The 19,925-nt window shown below is 37.0% G+C and overlaps 1 protein-coding gene across 1 annotated transcript in view; it reads left to right on the forward strand.

Annotated features, from left to right (window-relative positions):
- Positions 1 to 303: 303 nt before the first annotated feature.
- Positions 304 to 19,925, forward strand: part of TACR3 (tachykinin receptor 3) — a 41,738-nt gene continuing 22,116 nt past the window's right edge. The window contains exons 1-2 of the mRNA XM_016223584.2: positions 304 to 818; positions 19,369 to 19,557. Of these exons, the coding sequence (XP_016079070.2) occupies positions 304 to 818; positions 19,369 to 19,557 (704 nt within the window). The remainder of the gene's footprint in view (positions 819 to 19,368; positions 19,558 to 19,925) is intronic.

Consider the following 19,925-nt stretch of genomic DNA (forward strand, 5'->3'; position numbering starts at 1 on the left):
CCCGGAGCCTCAGCGCTCCAGCCGGTGCGGGGAGCTCCCGCCGGGCAAACCCGAGATCCCCCTGGTGACAGCCCCTGACTTAGATCTCCCTCCCCAAGGACTCGCCCTGCCAGCCGGCCAAAGTCGCCCACTCCGCGGCGCGGGTGGCCCCCGCGCTCCCCGTCACTTGCGGGCTCGGAGCACCCCTTCACCTGCCCGCGGCGCTGCCAGGGGGGCGGAGGGGAGGGCGCGACCCGGGGGCGAAGAACTTCAGGGGCTCGGCTGGGGCCGGCGGCGGGGCGGCGGGGCGGCGGGGCCGCGGCCATGGCCTCTGTGCCCGGCGCGGGGAACTGGACGGCGGGCGCCGCGGGGGGCCTGGGCGAGGCGCGCGGGCCGGGGGCGAGCGCGGGGGCGGCGGCCGAGTGGCTGCAGCTGCTGGCCCAGGCCGGCGGCCTCGCCCCGTCCCCCGCGCCCGCGCCCGCGCCCGAGCCCTCGCAGCCCCGCGCCAACCTCACCAACCAGTTCGTGCAGCCGCCCTGGCGCATCGCGCTCTGGTCCCTCGCCTACGGCGCCGTGGTGGCCGTGGCGGTCTTCGGGAACCTCGTGGTCATCTGGATCATCCTGGCGCACAAGCGCATGAGGACCGTCACCAACTACTTCCTCGTGAACCTGGCTTTCTCCGACGCCTCCATGGCCGCTTTCAACACCTTGGTCAACTTCATCTACGCGCTCCACAGCGAGTGGTACTTCGGCGCCAGCTACTGCCGCTTCCAGAATTTCTTTCCCATCACGGCGGTGTTCGCCAGCATCTACTCCATGACGGCCATCGCGGTGGACAGGTGAGCGCAGGCGGGCGGGCGGGGGAGGGCCGGGCGCGTGCGGCCGGAGGAAGGGAGCCGGCGGCGGCCAGGAGCCTGGGGTAGCCCTCCCGGGGCTGCGCCCGGCTGCTTCCGTGGCCTGCCCCCCCCAACCCCGACCCCTTGATCCCCACTAAGGGCGTCTGGAGGGACTGAAGGAGGCGAATGCGGGAGATGGGGACATCTGTCATCCCAGCTGGGATAAAGTCACCTAGAAACTCTTAATACTAGCACATTTCTCAAATGGCTTCCAACAACCGCAGCAAAACTTATGTGTCTGTGAAATGTACTTTTTGGCCTTTCATCTCTCTGTCAGACAAAGGGGCGGAGAGTGGTCCCCCACCCTTCCTTCTGCTCTCTGGTTTGCTGGGCCACACCCCCACCCATCACCACACTCCCCAAATCCTAATCCCAGGGCCAGCCCTGGTTTGGCCGCCCAGGCATGGAGCATCCATCCATCCATCATCCATCCATCCATCATCCATCCATCCATCCTTCCTCCATCCATCCATCCATCCATCCATCCATCCATCCATCCATCCATCCTTCCATCCTTCCTCCATCCATCCATCCATCCATCCATCCATCCGAGGCAACAAACTCCCTCCCAAAGGCTGCCACCAGCCAGCAGCTTCCACAGTGTCTCTGGTTCGATTTCTCTCCCTGTAATCTGCAGAGACTGAGTTGGGTGAATCCTGTGCCTTGAACATTGCATCCAAATCTTTCCCATAAGGAGCAACCATGAACTCAAGGAATAAATGGTTAGAGAACAGACTGACAGCCGGCAGACAGAAGGGGGGTTGGTGGGCTGGATAGAAAAGGTGAAGGATTAAGCAAAGGAAAAAAAAACCAACCTCATAGACACAAGACAACCATGTGGTGATTACCAGAGGGAAAGGGGGGTGGGGGTAGGTGGAAGAAGGTAAATGGGGGGTAAATGGTGACAGAAGGACACTTGACTTGGGGCGGTGGTGAACACACAACACAATATACAGATGATGGATTATAGAATTGTACACCTGAAACCTATATCATTTTATTAACCAATAGCACACCAATAAATTCAATAAATATTTTTTTTAAATGAGACACACTAATTTATAGCTGTTTAAGATAACTTTTTAGGTTGTTCCCTTATCTACAGTGGAGATTCTGAGATATTCAAACAATTTTTAAAAGCTGGGTAGACCTCCAACATTTGTTTTCATATTTAAGTTTTTTAAATTTTTTGTGTGCATTAGTGTTCTTATATTGAACATTATGAAATATGCATGCTTGTGTTAGGACAATGGTAAATCCCCACCTGTTATTGAAGCTGGTTACACTTTAATTCAACATCATGCTAAAAAAAAAAAAAAAGAACCACACCAGTTGATGCCAGCCTTGGTTTTGTGCATGGGGGATACAGCGGAAGGTTTCACTGTAACTTCAAGTCTCAATATTCTCATCAGTAGAAAGAAAAGAGCACTTTTTTGACATTAAGAAGCCTGTGTCAAAATAAAATGAGGCTTAATAATTTTTACTACATTAAGCCACCATTATAAGACATGAACAAGTTCTTTCCATAAGTCTACCCTTTGTGTTTATTTGAAATAGTGAGCACAGAGGTGCTGCTAACATCTTTAGAAACTTTCAAATGCCAGACCCAGAGGGTTAAACTGAAGGAGCAGTGCTTAGTTGCCACTAACTAGGAGAAATCAGCACAAAATCACATTTTTTACAGCCTCTGAAACTGTCAATCATCATTTCTCCTTTATTGCTGGTCTCCCACATGTCTCAACCCTTCATTTTTGTAGGGACAGAAATAAAAAGCAACAAAATCAGTCCCCAAAGGGGAGCAGGTAAAATTGTTTCTAACCTTCCTCTACCAAGACAGAAATGAATGTTGCTTTGGTTTGAGCATCTTTTTTATTGTTCTTTCTTTCTTTCTTTCTTTTCTTTTTCTTTCTTTCTTTCTTTCTTTCTTTCTTTCTTTCTTTCTTTCTTTCTTTCTTTCTTTCTTTCTTCCTTTCTTCCTTCCTTCCTTCCTTCCTTCCTTCCTTCCTTCCTTCCTTCCTTCCTTCCTTCCTTCCTTTCTTTCTTTCTTTCTTTCTTTCTTTCTTTTTCTTTCTTTCTTTCTTTCTTTCTTTCTTCTTTTTCCTTTATATTTCTTGTATGTACATGGTTTTTAATGTTGTGACCAGGAGGAGAGGCATTAGCACACCATGTTGTGAAATTCTCACTGTATTCTCGACATTTTAATGATGCACTTATGAAATTTGATGAAAATGTAGTATGTGTGAAATTGGTAGTATTTCAAGTAAGAAATACTTTCTGCCAACATTTATACCAAATATGAAATGGCCTTGGAGTTATTTTAATGGCTAGTATAATGCTATGTTATTACACTCACTGGTTTGACATTAATGAATATTGTACTACTTATTCTTTTCTAGAAAACATTCATTCCCTAAAACTATACAAAATTTATGGAGCATACAATTTGCAGCACAGTCCAAAGCACACTCGGTTTGGATACTGAAAATATTTTTTAAAACTGTTATTTAAAGGAATACTCTTTGAGCACACAAGTAATAAAAAGAAATAGAGAAAAGCCTGTTTAAGATAATTTTTAGAATCAAATATTATACAAATATATCAGTTCTTAGAACTGCCAATAGTTTAGTGCAAGGAATCTCTCTTCATTGGTGTTTTATCAAGCATGAACTGGAAAACTGGTATTTGCAATTATTTGGTAGATTTAAGTTTGTAAGGTTGACCCTTCTGAGGAAGCTCAGGTGAGTCGTGGTGCCTGTTTATGGTCACCTGAACTCCCTGCCCTATGTAGAACATAGTTGACAGCCTATGCTCACAGAAATTATATTTTCTTATATAATTAATGCTTTATTGAAATAACCTTAAAAGTTATTTAACCCCTATTTAGTTTTTATTGATAAGGAAAACACCATTTAGACGACAATGTGAACACCTAACTTATTGAATAGTGACTGTTTTCTGTCTCCACTTAATATAAACTGAATTGGGTCCTCACAGCCCAAATGGAAAACACTTAATTCAATCTGTCCCTCTGCCTAAAGTTAAAAGATCCTCTGAGCTTGGAAACTACTTCCCCTTTGATTCAGGCACATTTGGCTTTCCTTCAGCTGCAGCAAAATGCTTGAGAAGTGCTTATGACCTTAGAAATTTTAGACCTGAGAAGGATTGTAGATATTTCCCTCATGAACACCTGTATTTTACAAGTGGAGAACCTCAAGGCAGTGGTTACACCTTTTGTTGAGAAAAAGACATTGAGTTTTCCTTGAAGTTTTTGGCACTTCATTCTGCATTGGGAGCATTGCTGACTTTTCACTTCCACTTTTTAAAATACATACAATATTAGTAACTCCTAAAGATTTGAATGTGAGGTCACAGGTTCTGGTCTTATCCTGAAACACCTTACCTTCTGCTTTGCTGGAAATTCCTGCAAAACTGTATCTTTATTGGCCAACGAACCATCTTTCAGTTCTGCACAGTTCTTCTTGCCTGGAAGGCTACTTTGCCATCCCCCCTCCCCCCCCACACACACACACATAGTGGAATTATTTGCCAATACAGAATCACTTTTTCTTTCCACCATCTTCCCTGAATTTGCCATTTTGAAATGTAACATTTAAATATAACATCTAAAAGATGCTAGGATCATGCAGTAGAGCCAGGATTCAAATCCCCACAGTCTACTCCCAGGCCCATGCTCTCCTAAACTTCTATACTATTATGGCTCCTAAGAAGTTGTGATGACTGCAGGGTTTAATTAGACAAAGTTTTCCTTCAATTAAATTAGAATTTAAGACTTGTTTATGCTTTGTCCCTTATATGTATATATAATACATTTTACATATAGATTACCTATCTTGAGAATGTAGATGTTAGAAAATTATTAATAGAACAGGTAACATAATAAAAATACTGTCATTTTTATTCAATTATCACATGTCCCATTCAGTATATGGGGATATTAGAAAATAGAAAATATTTTCTTACATTTTCTAAGCACATTTTTGAGTTTAAGTTAGAGACTCTAGGAAGACTTATTAACATAGAGGAAAGGACAACTTCTGGGCACATGGTTCAGTATTGATTGGAATATTTAATTACAGAATTTTGAAGATGACATTCGCTATTTTTCACAAAGATAACAAAAAATAATTTACATTCTTCAAACATAAAAACACACCTGACATGAATAATTATTAAAAGAAATATTTAATCTAAATAAACTAAGTTATGTTTTCTAGCCAAATAGATAAAAATTGATTTGATATACTACTCTTTATTTTTTAATTTCTTTAGGAAAATTCATTTTCATAAAGCTAACTGTTATGCAAAGTATTCATAGAATCTATTTCTTTTGAAATTTATTATGGGCAATTTAAAAATACAGTCATGCCTGGCCAGGTCTGGCTCAGCGATTGAGCGTCCACCTAGGATCCAGGAGATCCAGCTTCCATTCCCGGTCAGGGCACATGCCCGGGTTGCGGGCTCCATCCCCAGTCGGGGGCGTGCAGGAGGCAGCCGACCAATGACTCTCTCATCATTGATGTTTCTGTCTCTCCCTCTCCCTTCCTCTCTGAATCGATAAAGATATTTAAAAAAAAATACAGTCATAAAAATCATGAAATCTGAATCTCAAAGTTATCTCATCCAAATTCATGGCTTCATCTTTCATTTTTTAATAAAGAGCTCCAATTTTTTCTCATATTTAATTGGTTTTCTTCTAGATTATAAAGACATAACAATTTACATGATAAAAGAGATAAATATAAATGAATAAAATGACTTAAGTGTACTGTGGAAAATGTTACCACATTGTTGTAAATATTATGGATGTAAACACTTTTGTCAATTTTTTAAACTACTTTATCAGTCTTTAATTCTATTGCCCTGAGCCAATCTCCTCATTTCTTCCTACTTTAGAGAAAAACCATTGCCCATGCAGTGAGTGTAAGACTTGACTCATTTTTTAGCCCAGATGATGAACTGGATGAGTTTAGCTTAAGATCAATTACTTTATCTTTGCATTCTTTGCAAAATAGTAACTAAAACCATATTTTAGAAAAGGTTACTTTTAGGAAATTTATTATGACTCACTGGCATTTTCTACAATTTGTAGTTCTTGTTCAAAATTGGAAAAAAATCACATATTTGAATATGTCAATTCTTCAAGTTTCCAGGCACATGCATATAAATGTGGTAACATTCATATGAATACCCAATTTTTTTTAGTCCATAACCTTTACTTATAAACAATTTCTTGGTATTCTCCCAATTACTTCAAAGAGTCCCTAGGGAGGTCTGGGAGGGAGGGAGGGAGGGAGGGAGGGAGGGAGGGAGGGAGGGAGGGAGGGAGGGAGGGAGGGAGGGAGGGAGGGAGGGAGGGAAAGAGCAATGTCAACACTTCGGTACAGACCATGACAATTTCTTGGGAGGAAGAAGCCATGCCCTTCTCCAGATAGTTGTTTAGGGCACATTGCATCCAAATCTACAAAACGTGTAAGTTACAAACTTTGTCCTCTGCCTGAAATATTTATGATGTCTAATGTGTTCCAAATAGAGCTTGAAAAAATTACCCTGTCCCTTACTTTTGCTCCATTAGCAATTTCTTAATGACTAGTGCTGGGGCTCAGCTCTGAACCATGTGCCCAGGATGATGACCTGTCCATACCTCTTCCTCACTGTGCCTCATCGCTCTGAGCATAAACATAAAGCATTTTTATTGAAGCTGGCTCCCTGGTACATTAAATAAATGCTGCAAAACGGACAGCTGGGGTGTGCAGCCTCACCACTTCATTAGACACAGTCAGGGTCTGAATGCCATTCTAGACTCGGCAGGCTCTCTAACACACGAGGAATTTCTGGCCCGCGGATTTAACAGTCAGACAGAATTCTATACGTGCGATAAGGCTGATGTAGATTTGATTTGCTCTGAATGACGAGACTTTGGGTAATTTTATTTTCTCTTATATTTTTCTTTTTATGATTACAACAAAATGCACATTTTTTAAATTAATTAAAGTTCTGAAGATGGATGGTGGTGATGATTGCGCAATGTGAATACTTTATACCACTAAACTTTACACTTAAAAATAGTTAAAATGGTAAATCTTATATTTGTTTTACCACAACAAAGTTTTTAAAATATTAATTAGTTAAATAAATAGTTTTTAAAGTACTTTTATAAAATAAATACTTTTATAAGCACTTATATAATGACTCTGAAGTACATGCCAAACAGGTTGGACTCCATAAGAGAAAAACCTGATAAAAATTTATAAAGATACTTTTGTAGTAGATGTTATGTAGTGACATTTAAATTTTTTTTTTTTAATATATATCTTTATTGATTTCAGAGAGAGGGCAGCAGAGGGAGAGAGAGATAGAAACACCAATGATGAGAGAGTCATTGGGGATCGAGCCCACAACCCGGGCATGTGCCCTGACTGGGGATCAAACCTCCATCTCCTGGATCCTAGGTCGACGCTCAACCGCTGAGCCACGCCCGGCCGGGCTGTAGTGACATTTTAAACACATTTGGAGGCTGAATTAGAAATCATGAAGACAATTGTGATAAGAGAGTACATTAACATTATAGTAAATTATGTTATAAGCTGTGAAATTTTCCCCCAGAAATTATATAAAGATATTTCATATATGTGGAGTGATTTAGAAGTCTGCCTAATAGTACAGGGATAAAGAGCTCAGTGTTTCTCTTATTTAGTTTGGTATGTGACATAAGTGTTTAAATATTCACTTAAGTCTCTTATTTTGAACTTGTATTATCATCTATGAGGTGTTTTTTTTTATTTCACATCCGCCCACGTATTAAGATTATTGAAAATTATCTTTTATGTACACCTGTAAGAAAAATATGTATATGATTATATTACTAAACAATAATAGATTCAATTGTGTTTTGGACCTAATTTTTACTGGCTAGATGGAATCAAGTGTGCACATTTATTTCCAACGTTACAGCCAGTCATGTTACTTCGGTAGCTTGAAATCATTGTAGGATTATTTACACCACAGAAATGTGGAAACACTAAGAATTAGGAGTTTTGTTTTGTTTTCTGGTGTGTGTTTTTTCCTCAGAGTGCTTGTGGTTCAAACATTTACCAGCATACGACTCACTATATTTGTAGTCACTCACTCAACAAATATTTATTGAAACCCTTTTAAGCACACTGGAATAAATAAAATAGACATGGCCCATACTCTAGTGACACTGTAATTAATGTCTGTAGCTTGACTCCCTCAGCTGTATTCCAGAGTCCTAAATCCAACCACCTACATGACTTCATCCTTTGGAAATCTTTGAGGCATCTCAAACTTTACATGTCCCAAATTGAGTTCCTGACATTCCTCTAAAATTTATTCCTCCTGCAGTGTTCTGGGGTCAAAATCTGAGCCTCAGGTGAAAATTCTTGGAAATATTCTTGACTCATCTCTTTTTTCATACTCCATACCCAATCCATCAGCAAATCTAATCACATCTACTTTCAAAATATATCTAAAAGCTAATCACTTTTTAATATGTCTACTGCTGCCCTAGCTGGTTTGGCTCAGTGGTTAGAGCGACAGCCCCCAGGCTGAAGGGTCCCGGGTTCGATTCCAGCCAAGGGCAGGTGCCCCAGTTGCAAGGTGATCCCTGACCACAGTCGGGAGGTAACCGATCGATGTGTCTCTCTCCCTCCCTCCCTCCCTTCCACTCTCTCTTAAAAACAGCAGAAAAAATATCCTCGGGTGAGAATTAAAAAAAAAAAAACTGTCTCCTGCTGTTTCCCTGGTCCAGATCAACATCATTTCTCACCTAACTGGTTGTCCTCCTACTCTTGTTCCTCCTTTGTTTGTTCTCAGTGCAGCAACCAGAGTGATCCTATTAATAATGAGTCAGATCCTATACCCCCTACAAATCTCCCAACGGCTGTGCAGTTCTGTGGGGTAGAAATCAAAGTCCTTACATGGTCTGTAAGAATCTATAGCAACTGGTCACTTGCCGCTCTCTGACCTCCTTGCTCCACCAGCCCTGGCCCCTCCGTTTCATCCACGTGCCCGGCCTGTTCTGCCCCGGATCCTACGCTCTGTCTGAAGCACTGACCTCCATGGCCATTACTCATTCCCTGAACTATTTCTAGACCCTGAGTACTCTGTTTTAAACTGCTTTATTTTTTCTTTACCACATGTATCACCTTCTAAAATACTAAATAATTAGCTGATTTGTAATGTTTATTGTTTTTCTGTCTGCTCTCCTGGGTTGGAAGGCCCATGAGAACAAAGAAGAAAGACTATTAAAGTAAAGTTACCACCCTGGCCATCGTGGCTCAGTTGGTTGGAGTGTTGTCCCATGTACCAGAAGGTGGTGGATTTGATTCCCGGTCAGGGCACATATGTAGGTTATGGGTTCAATCCTGGTCAGAGCATGTACTGGAGGCAACCGATCGATGTTTCTCTCTCCTCCCTTTCTCTCTCTCTCTCTGTCTCCCTCCCTCCCCATACCCCTCTCTCTTTAAGTTATAAATAAATAAGTGAATGAAAAACAAAAATATATAAAAATCAATAACATATCCTCGGGTGAAGATTAAAAAGTAATCAAAAAATTATAAAATTATCTTACATTTGTAGGTTTGTTGTAAAAAGACAGAAGCTACTCTTACAAAGAAATGAAGTTACCTTTTCATTTCTCAGCGTATCTCATGTATGAACTGATTACTGTCTAAAAGAGTGGCTTCATGTCATTTTCTATCTACTTATTCTGTTTTATTTTTCTTCATTCCATTTACTACTATCTATTTTGTTTACTAATATATTCATAGCACCTAGGATAATGATGCATATATTTGGCACTCAGTACAAGTTGCTTTTCTATCATTTTCTATCATTGAATAATTTGTGCTCAAATTTCCTTATTAAGATATCATGAAAATATAATTTAAAATTTTAAATTAGATGTAAAAATAGCGTCTATTTTCCATCTTTATTTTTCAAGTTTAGAGGTTATCTATTACCTATTTTCATCCGTTAGCACAGTTAAATAAGCATCTACACCATCACAACTTAAATACCCAAAGGTTTGGACATCCTCAGCTTGATGGGCACCATCTCTATGAGTTTAAGGATAATATAATGGAATTTCGACATGCCACTACTTACTTCAGAAAAAAGTTTGATATGATGTAGATCCACATTAGATAAAATTGAAAGCAATTAATTCCTAGTGTAACCAAAGAACTTACAAAGTTTTCAACTGTAACATTAAATATTTTTATTTGATCACTGAATTACTGAGAACAAATTGCCCTAATTTAAGCTGCATAAATCTCATCACTCATTACTTTCATACGGGAAATTGTTTTAAAAGGAGAGATTTAGAAGAGAAATGACCTATAGTCTAGTTCCCTGATGAAATATATTTCTGTTGAAAAGCTAGAAGCAATATCAAAAGAAGCTTTTTAAATCCTTAGATCAGAATTTTGGCATATTTTAACTCTCTTTCCATGCCAATTACAAATACCTAAGAACCACTTATAAGTTATTTTTTGTTTGTTTTTGTCTCAAATGTACTACTACATCTGTTGTCTGTTTTTTTGTCATAAGTGTTAATTTCATGTTATTTAACATAGTTTAGGATAATTTAGATTATCTACTTGCCTGACATTATCTCTTTGTATACATTGTGTTATTTAATGTCAGTTTAACCCCATAATAATACTCTGTTTTGTTTGTAATTTCCATTTTGCAAAGTTAAGAAAACTATTCTTTCAAAAAAATTGTATATGTGTTGAAATTCTCATTTATAAGCAATGATTCACTTGCCGTCTGTACAAACATTCAACAACCATTTGCAGTCACTATTCAACAATCATGTTGACTACTACAGATACTTTTTAGGTGCCACAGAACACAGAGAAGAGTAAAATCACCATCTCCAGTGAGCTAAAAATCAAAGTAAGGGCATAATGTGCTGGAGCTCTAAGGAGGTAAAAACTAACTGGATGGAGAGAAGGGAAAAAATCCACAGTGAACATTCTGCAATCTGAGTGGAACTCAGTTGTAGAGCCCAGTTGCTGAACTTTAGAGTAAGGTATGAGCAAGAGAAAAATCATTTCGGCAAGGAAACCAGCATGTGAAAACCACGAAATTGTGAAAGGATGTTTGAGCTGGGTCATTTTCACCTTTCAGTTCAGATCTGCTGTCTAACTATTCCGCTCTTTTTTTCTGTCCCCTCCCCACCGAGCTGACTTCTATGGACTAACTGCGTGGATAGGGTTCCTTGCTGTCTGGCCTCTTCTTGGCTTTGCCTAATGGGAGACACCTGGAGGCGACGGGAGGCAGAGGGGAGAATAACTTTAAGACATATCTACCACATTTTCCTTTCAGAATTGCTGCAAATTTGCGAAGCCCCACTGTAATCATATCTCTTGTCAAGAGCTTCTGTCCTAAGGCTTCACCTCCTCATTTTTAATCATAGGATCCTTTTGTCCCCCAGGCATGGAACAGGGGACACTGGCTCTGCTGTTGCTAATCCTAGGAACACTCATCTCAAGTTGGTTTCCTTTAGTCATTTGTAAAATGGGGCTTGTAAATGACCTTATTTATTAAACTCTCTTCAGTTTTCTCCTTCGAGTGTACCTTGTTTCTCCTGGAGCTCTGACTGATACAATAGGGTAAGTTTGAGGAGAGGGTAAGATATTTAGTGCCACTGTAGTAAAGGGTGTGCAGAATTGCAGTTAATCCTGTTGGAAGTGAAGAAACAGTGAAATATGTTAGAAAGAGAACTTCGAAGACATTGGGAAGAAAGCTGGAAAAGAGCAGCAGCAGAGAAACCCACTATGATGGTGTTTCAATAGTCCAGGCACTGATAGTTGGAAGGGAAGGAAAGAACGTGTTTGCTGACGTCAGAAATTGGGCTGATAAGATTATGACTGTGCAAAGGAAATGAGGCTCAGAATAGTTCATATGTATGTATGAATAATATTTACAATGAGCACACTCAAAGTAGTATTAGTTTATATACGTATTAGTAATATTCATGTTTCTTCCGAAGCCATTCATACTGTAGAAGAGCAGATATAAAATTGTTTCCACTCACTCTCATAAAACTCATTGGTTAAGAAAAATGTCTGACAAAACTATTGATTTGTAGTGCCAGTTATAATATGTAGCTTTATTTAATCACATGTATAAAAGGCATATAAAAAGGGAAGCCAAATAACTATAAGGGGAAGTTAATAGATGGAAGGGAATTTTGGTCCCATACTATTTTATATATGAGTCACATTTATAGTACTCTGCAAATTACACAAAGTTATAACAGTTACTTCAAACGTATACAATTTTCTCAACACAATAGCTTGTCCCCAGCAATCTGTTTCCTATCATAATTCTGATTATAATTAGCTTTCAGACAACCTCCCTCTGATTAAATTTGGAATCTCGAAGATGTAAAGGAGCCTACTTTCATCTATTTCAACAATTCATTTGGAAGTTTATAGTTTTTTAATTTACCCAATAAATTGTCACTCATTCTATTCCTGAGTACCTTCAACAACAGAGCCAAAAAAAAAAAAGTTTTAACGCCACTGAAGAAAATCCATGTAAATCCACGTACCCCTGGAGAGTTGTGACTCATCTTTCTCCAGAAACTGAGCTCTACCCTCTATAGTGACGTGAAATTGCTCTCGTATCTATTTTATATTATAGCACTCCATATATTTGACTAAACCTAGCAAATGTCCTGAGACTCTTCTGTTTAAAATGTTCAGTTCCTTTGCCCATTTATTATTATGTAACATGATTATTGATCCTACCTGAGGGTTTCTTTAATTGATATTCTCTCTACATCCACTTCAGGCAACCTCTTGAGTTCTCTCTTCATCTAAAATCTCTTCCCCTTATAAAATGAAATAAAACTTTTTTATTGCCCTGAAAAAGGGTTTTGTATACATATTACCTTATATACAAATAGAATATCATGTATAGTTATGTATACTACACACTTTTATATATAGTCATTTATCTCTATTGAATACTTGAAATACTTATAAGGGAATGTGAACTTTAAATATATTTTGATAAAGGCATTGCTTCCACCAAGATAATCTGCCAAGAGTTCAAAAATATTTTCTTAGGGAATTACTATCTTAACAAAATTAAGTGTTTAATGTATGACTGATAACATAACAGTGACTTTGTGAAAGGAGTGCTTTTCAAATGATACAAGGTTATATAACACATCTTACCATTGACTTCCTTAGACAATATAGACATGACACAGGTAGTAAATTGGACTTCAAAAAAAAAATGATTTACAACTTTAAAATATCTCATGAATGAAATAATCTAATATGTTCTGATTTTTAATTTATTTATCATCAGAGATAGTAGAAGTAGCAGAAATACTCTTTAGCAGTGTTTTATATTGCCAATATAGAAAAACACTTAAATCTGTGTCTAAAATTTTGAGGAGAAATTGTTTCATGTAATGTTCACCAATAAAGTAGAATTTTTTTTATATAAATCACTTTATAGTTACTATAAATTAGCATTTGAAGATTGATTTCTATACAAAGGTCTTAGATTAGTGTCTGGTTTATAGTAAACATTCAACATGTTAGCAATTATTGCTTTTATTGTTAAAAAAAGAAAATATAAATTTATATTAAATATATTATATTGGCGAAGTCATGCTTAATACCTGCATCTCTAGCTCACTTGATACTTCTGCTTTTTCCTCTCCTTGGTGCTGTAGAGAAACTGGCCTTCTTTAGTTCTTCAAATACTTCATGCTTTCTCCAACCTCATGACTTGCCGTTCCACTTTCTCTTCTAATCCCACTTTCATTCTAATTAATTCTGGGAGGTTACACCCAATGTCTTTCCCATCATTTCTACTTATACCCCAGATTAGGTCAAATTCTTTTATGCTTCATAATTACTAGTCTGTCTTTTTATAACATCACAGTGAACACAATGGAAACAATTTTATTCAGGAAAATTTCCAAAGTATTGGGCTAGACAAACTAGCCTAATGAGGGGAGGAGGAACTGAGCTAAACTTTTCAAGTGTTGTAAGTGACAGGGTCACTCTTGGTGCATGTAGGGTTTTAGAAAAATGATAGAATATAAGATTAACATAACAAAAAGAAGAAAGTTTGGAACCATCAGGATGAAAATGATGGTGTATTCTCCCCCCACCACCAAACTTGTAATCCAATAAAATTTTTGAAATCTGAAATGCTTTCTATAATTGGCTTTCTTGTAAAAATTGAGTGACAGTACAATTCTGCATCAAGGTTCACACTGGGTGAGATGAATGTATTTTATACAGATTCAAGAATGAAAGCAGAAGGCACAAAATAAGTCAGGTAGCAATTGTTAGAAATCATGGGGAGTGTGCTGAGCTCACACAGGCCATTACAGTAAAGCTCCAAGGAAAGTCTAACCTAATATTCAAGAGACAATGTTGTCCCAAGCGACATTTAAGTAGTGATGTCTTACATATTTTCTCACTATTTTAATAACATGTTTATTCTACATTAGACTTTGACTCCACAAGATTAGGAAGACCATCTATTTTGTTTATCAATATAGCCAAAGTATGTCACACAATCCTGAAAAATAGTTGGCATTTAACAAATAAATGAAAATAAAAACTTGATATTTAATAAATAAATAAATAAATGGATAAACCTAACTGTTAAATTTAAACTGAAAGCATGAACAATGAAAGTCACATACTTTCACTATTCTGATGCTTTATTCTTGAAATGTAGCTTTCCTCAAATGCCAGCGTATAAATTTTATTTATATAATATATCAAAAAATTTGAGTAAATGATTTTTTTGGGCTGGATAATATTTTGAAATTCCTATTATATGTATGCATTCATGTGAATGTTTGTATATAGGTTTATTTTCATAAATGCTAATCACTTCAAAATTCACTAAGACAATAGTTAATTGATTCATTCTTACATTCATTTAAAACAGTTATGAAAAAGTACACAATAAAATTTGTCTAAAAATTGCAGTTTCAAGAAAGGTTGTATTTCTAGTGATTTGTCAAATTTAAAAAAAAAAAAAAATGCCCTAGTACTATAGGCCAGAAGTTGAAGTTTTATGGGTCATTAGCAGCTGTTGCTATTAATCTTTATTTTGCACAGATAATAGCCAGACAGCATTTTATATTTGTCATTTACAGACTAAAACATTGTCTGCTGTGGCCAGAATCAAACTGAAAAAGAGTAAAATCCATATCATTTCAGACAAATATTCTTTGCATGGTTATTATAATTAAGGAAACATCTGAAGACTGCACTCTTCATTTTGAAATGTGTAGAAACAAGTAAAGATCCAGAAAGAGAGCTTAATAAAAATGTTATCAGAAGAGAATTATACCAGATACCAAGAACAATTATAAAATAGAAAGGGCTCACTTACTGAGGGTAAGTAAAGTTATGTGAACAATAGTATTGTGCAAAAGACATCAAAGTAAAAAGAAAAGACTCCCTCAACTATATCAGAAAATACTAAGTGGTAAAGCAAAGTGGTCTAGCATTAAAGTGGAAAGGAAAACTGATTTTTTAAAATGTCATTAAAAATATGATCTTCCAATGGATGCCTCTGAGAATTTCAGTTCTCTGTAAAAGATAATAAAATTTACTTTTAAACTTTTTTAGGTGATGCTCTAGTTGGTACAGTAAGAATCCAGCCTTAGCTGTTATTCATGAAATAATTATATGCAGCAGACTCTAACATATTTGAGAATCTGTTTGGTGAGGGAAAAAATAGTAGTGAGAAGCTTAGAAAAACACCTAGGAAAAGCTAATGTGACCACATCAAAGGTATGTTTCTTTAAAGGAAGAATAAAGTACTGACATTTGAGTGAGTTCATATGTGAGATTCGATCATTTCTTCTCAAGGTCCAGAGGATGTTTATCTGGATGAGTTTAAGCAGCTATTTTCTTCATGCCCACTGTTGAGCAACTTATTATTAAGAGAGAGCCATAGAGTAGGAAATATTAATGCCACAATGGATTCCTAATCACCAATTTCAAATTGGTCTTCAGTAGTGTCTGGCAATTCTACCTACTTCTTTGGCCAACTGGGTCTCCCTTTCTGCAACATTTCAACTTTTTTTTTTTTTTTACTTTCCTCAGATTATTACCATAATTCAATCTCCAGTAGCAACACTCTATTTCAATTATCAACCATCTCTCACCCAAAGCAAAACAACAGTCAAGTAACTCATTTCCCTGCTCCCATTATTTCTGTCATTCAGTCCATTCCCCAGACTAAAATCGAATTATTCTCCTTCCCTGATTGAATCACTTCAATTACTTTCCATAAGACAATAATCTATAACCTGCATTACAACTTTGTCTCAAACCACTTTCCCCCTTCACTTTCTGTGTTCCAATTACAGTAGCCTTTAATTACTCAAGTGTATAATGCTTCTCTCACCCTGACTCATCATATTGATTTCCTGGGGCTGCTATAGCAAAATATCATAAACCGAGTGACTTAGAACAACAGAAATCTATTGTCTCACAGTTCTGGAAGCTAGAAGTCTGAAATTAAAGTGTTGGTAAGGGTCATGCTCCCTCTGAAGGCTGTCGGGAAAGCCTTCCTTTCCTCTTCCTAGTCTCTGGGGAACTGCTGGCAGTCCTTGGCATTCCTTCATCTGTAATATATCACCCAGTCCTCCATCTTCGCATGGCCTTCTCCATATATTTCTGTTTCCACATTTCTCCTTTGTTTCAGTCATTGAATTAGGGCTCACCCTGATGACTTCATTTTAACTTCATTACCTGTATAAAGACTCTATGTCCAAATAAAGTCACATTCTCTGATATTGGAAATTAGGATTTCAATATATCTTTTTTAAGGGGATATAATTTAACCCATAAAAACCTACCATTAACAAAGGCGTTTTTCACATGTTGTTTGTTCTTCCAAGAAATCTTTGCAACTATCACCCTTCTGCCACCTTGCTTAGTGACCCTTCCAACTTTCAACCCAGATGACTTTTCTTAGGGAAGACTTTCACAATCTAAATATGTTTTCTCAGTAAATGCATTCAAGTGACCATATATACCTTGCCTTTGCAACACTTACAGTATTTGTAATTTTACATTTATTGGTTAGATAATTTGATTAATAGCTATCTACTTCACTAGGCTATGAGCTCTGTGAAGGCCATCTTTCCTCACTGTTGTATCAATACAGTGTCTGGAATGCCACAGCAAGCATTCAAAAAATGTTTGGCTAAATGAATAAGTAATAGATCAGACCAGAAATGACAAAGCTGTCAGTTTGAACTTTCAAAATTTCTACTTTTACTGAAGTGTTAGTGAGAACATAAATTGTTTCCATATAATATTCTACCTACCAGGGAAAAATTTCTCTATCACTAGACTAATTGTCTAAAAAACTATAAGAAATTTGCAGTATATTTTTAATTATCCGTGCTATAGTAGCTGTACAAGATTCTAACCCTGCTCATTTCACTCAATTTCTCTTTTTAGTCTCCAAAAAATCAACTGTCTAAACATCCAAATTGAGTTCATAAATTCCAGAGAGAGCAAAAAAGCAAAAGCTTATAATAGAGTTTGAGAAATATTCAATTGCATAAAATAAACTTGATTGATAAGTACTGTGGCCTCTGGAAACACCCAAAATACAGCAGTTCAATACAGTGAGAACTACTACAGTGAGTTTTAATCAGCAGCAGTGGAAACAGAAATGTCTAACTACAAATATTATCTTTATATGTTTGACTTTTATCTTTAATGTTGTATATACATTATTTTGGATTCATAAGGCAAAAGGCAACTTTTGATTCTTTGGAAGCCATCTACATTAAATATTTTTCTTCTCTTTCACAATTCCTCACATAAATGATTATATTCAAAGCCATAATTTGTATCTATATGGACTTTGAAGACTGCAGAACTGGTTTAGAATTCCAGCTCTCACCATCCTAGTCATTTTGAGAAATTTACTTAATTTCTTTAAGCCTCAGTTTTCTTTTCTGCAAAATAAAGATAACAACATGCTATTGATTGGATCATTAGATTATTCTGGATATTAGATATGCATAGTGTATGTAATAAAGTGCCTGTTAATGAATGGCAGTCATTAATGTTGCTATTATCTTCATCAACATAAGCATGAGAGGGACTTTTAAACAGTCTTCATTTTACATTCTTTCTACGATTTACTTTATTTTCTTAAACCAAGGTACAGTGTTTATAATTATTTTTATATCCAACAGTCACTTTTACTTATTAACTGTCACATATAATAAATTAAGAATATTTCCTTCAAGTAAATTACAACCAAAATTAATATTATGACTAGTAATTAAGCAAGTTCCAAAACATCTACTTAAGATCTAATTTTGCCTAATAATTTAAAAAGCCCAGAGCAAAAACCAAACTAATTAATTACCTTTATTTTTATTCTTATTTTGAGGTATTTATTCTTAAGGTTAAAATGTTTTTGGCTTAAGTAATATTCTTTGATAAAAGTGCTGCCTTTGAAAGTTTGCATAAATCAATATATGTTTGAGAAACACAAAATAACCAACAGTAAAAATAAAACAATTAAGATAATGTGATTTATTGCTAGAAATGCAAAAATACTCAATTTAAAACTGGAATTTGATTCTCCCAGACATATTGTTACTATTTTACCAGGTGCATAAAGCTTGACTTGAGTTACCTTGCTCAGACAGTTAACAATTTCAAAAAAAATCTTGTGTGTGTCTTTCAGAGCCTCAAATATATTTTTATAAAAATGATATATTGTTATATAGATAGACACTATGAAGATTTTCATGATGCAGCATGAATTCAATTTTGGAAGAAACAGGAAGGCATAGCCTTTATCACACATGATTTATTCATCTTTATGCGAATCCTGAACTTGTCTCTTCATGCTTTTAGCTGGAAATGTTGATGATGTCCTTCATAGGGCTTCTTCATCTTCATCAATCATGTAGCTATTATCCATATTGTCTCTAGAATTTTCTTCTAAAAACAAACATACAGAAGAAAAAACTGAGGTCTTGAGGTACTGAACTCATATTTTTAAGCACTTATTACTCACCTTTCCAATTCCATTCAACAGGCATTTATGAATTCTGAGAATGTGCGAGGCACAGCACCAAATAATCAAGGCCTTTCACTTACATTATTTTTATTGATCTTGACTTCATCCCTAAGAGGTGGATGTTCTTATTTCTATTTTTAAAATAATAAAGCTGAGGTTCAAAAAGATTTTTAAAAAAGTGACCAAATAGGATTTGAACCTTGATTTTTCTGATTCCAAAGACTATGTTATGATTATCACTTTAAGCTGCCTCTATACAAGCAAAATCCTTATCAATTTGTTTACTGGGAGAGAAAGAACCCTGGCCACTGAAACTCCTTTGAAACTACTTTTTAAACTTCATTAACAAGAGGCTGGCAAAATGATTTTGTTTGTTTTCATACAGGTACATGGCCATTATTGATCCCTTGAAACCCAGACTGTCTGCCACAGCAACCAAGATTGTCATTGGCTGTATTTGGATTCTAGCATTTCTACTTGCCTTCCCTCAGTGTCTTTACTCCAAAATCAAAGTCATGCCAGGTCGTACTCTTTGCTATGTGCAATGGCCAGAAGGTCCCAAACAACATTTCACGTAAGTTAATTCTCTATTATGATTTTCAATTCAGTTTATTGAACATTTAAGGAACTGTAGATTGGGAGCATCAATGAAACAAATAGACAGAGACATTTCCCTCAATGTCTCACACATTACTTGGGAAGACAGACACATATAGATACTATAATATGGTATGATATGGTCAATAAGTTGGTGTAAATTACAAAGATTTATAATTGGGGGAAAAAAATGTGATGACTTCTATGTGGGGCAGCTCTGCAGAATTTCCTAGAGTAGGTGATAAGCTCATTGGAAATAAAAGCAGCATCCAAAGGGGGGGAAAGTTGTTATTGGTTGAGAAATGAGTGAGAAGGGAGGAACTAAAGAGCGAATGTGTGGATTGC

The sequence above is a fragment of the Miniopterus natalensis genome, chromosome 1, assembly GCF_054644295.1.
Source record: "Miniopterus natalensis isolate mMinNat1 chromosome 1, mMinNat1.hap1, whole genome shotgun sequence".
NCBI lineage: Eukaryota > Metazoa > Chordata > Mammalia > Chiroptera > Miniopteridae > Miniopterus > Miniopterus natalensis.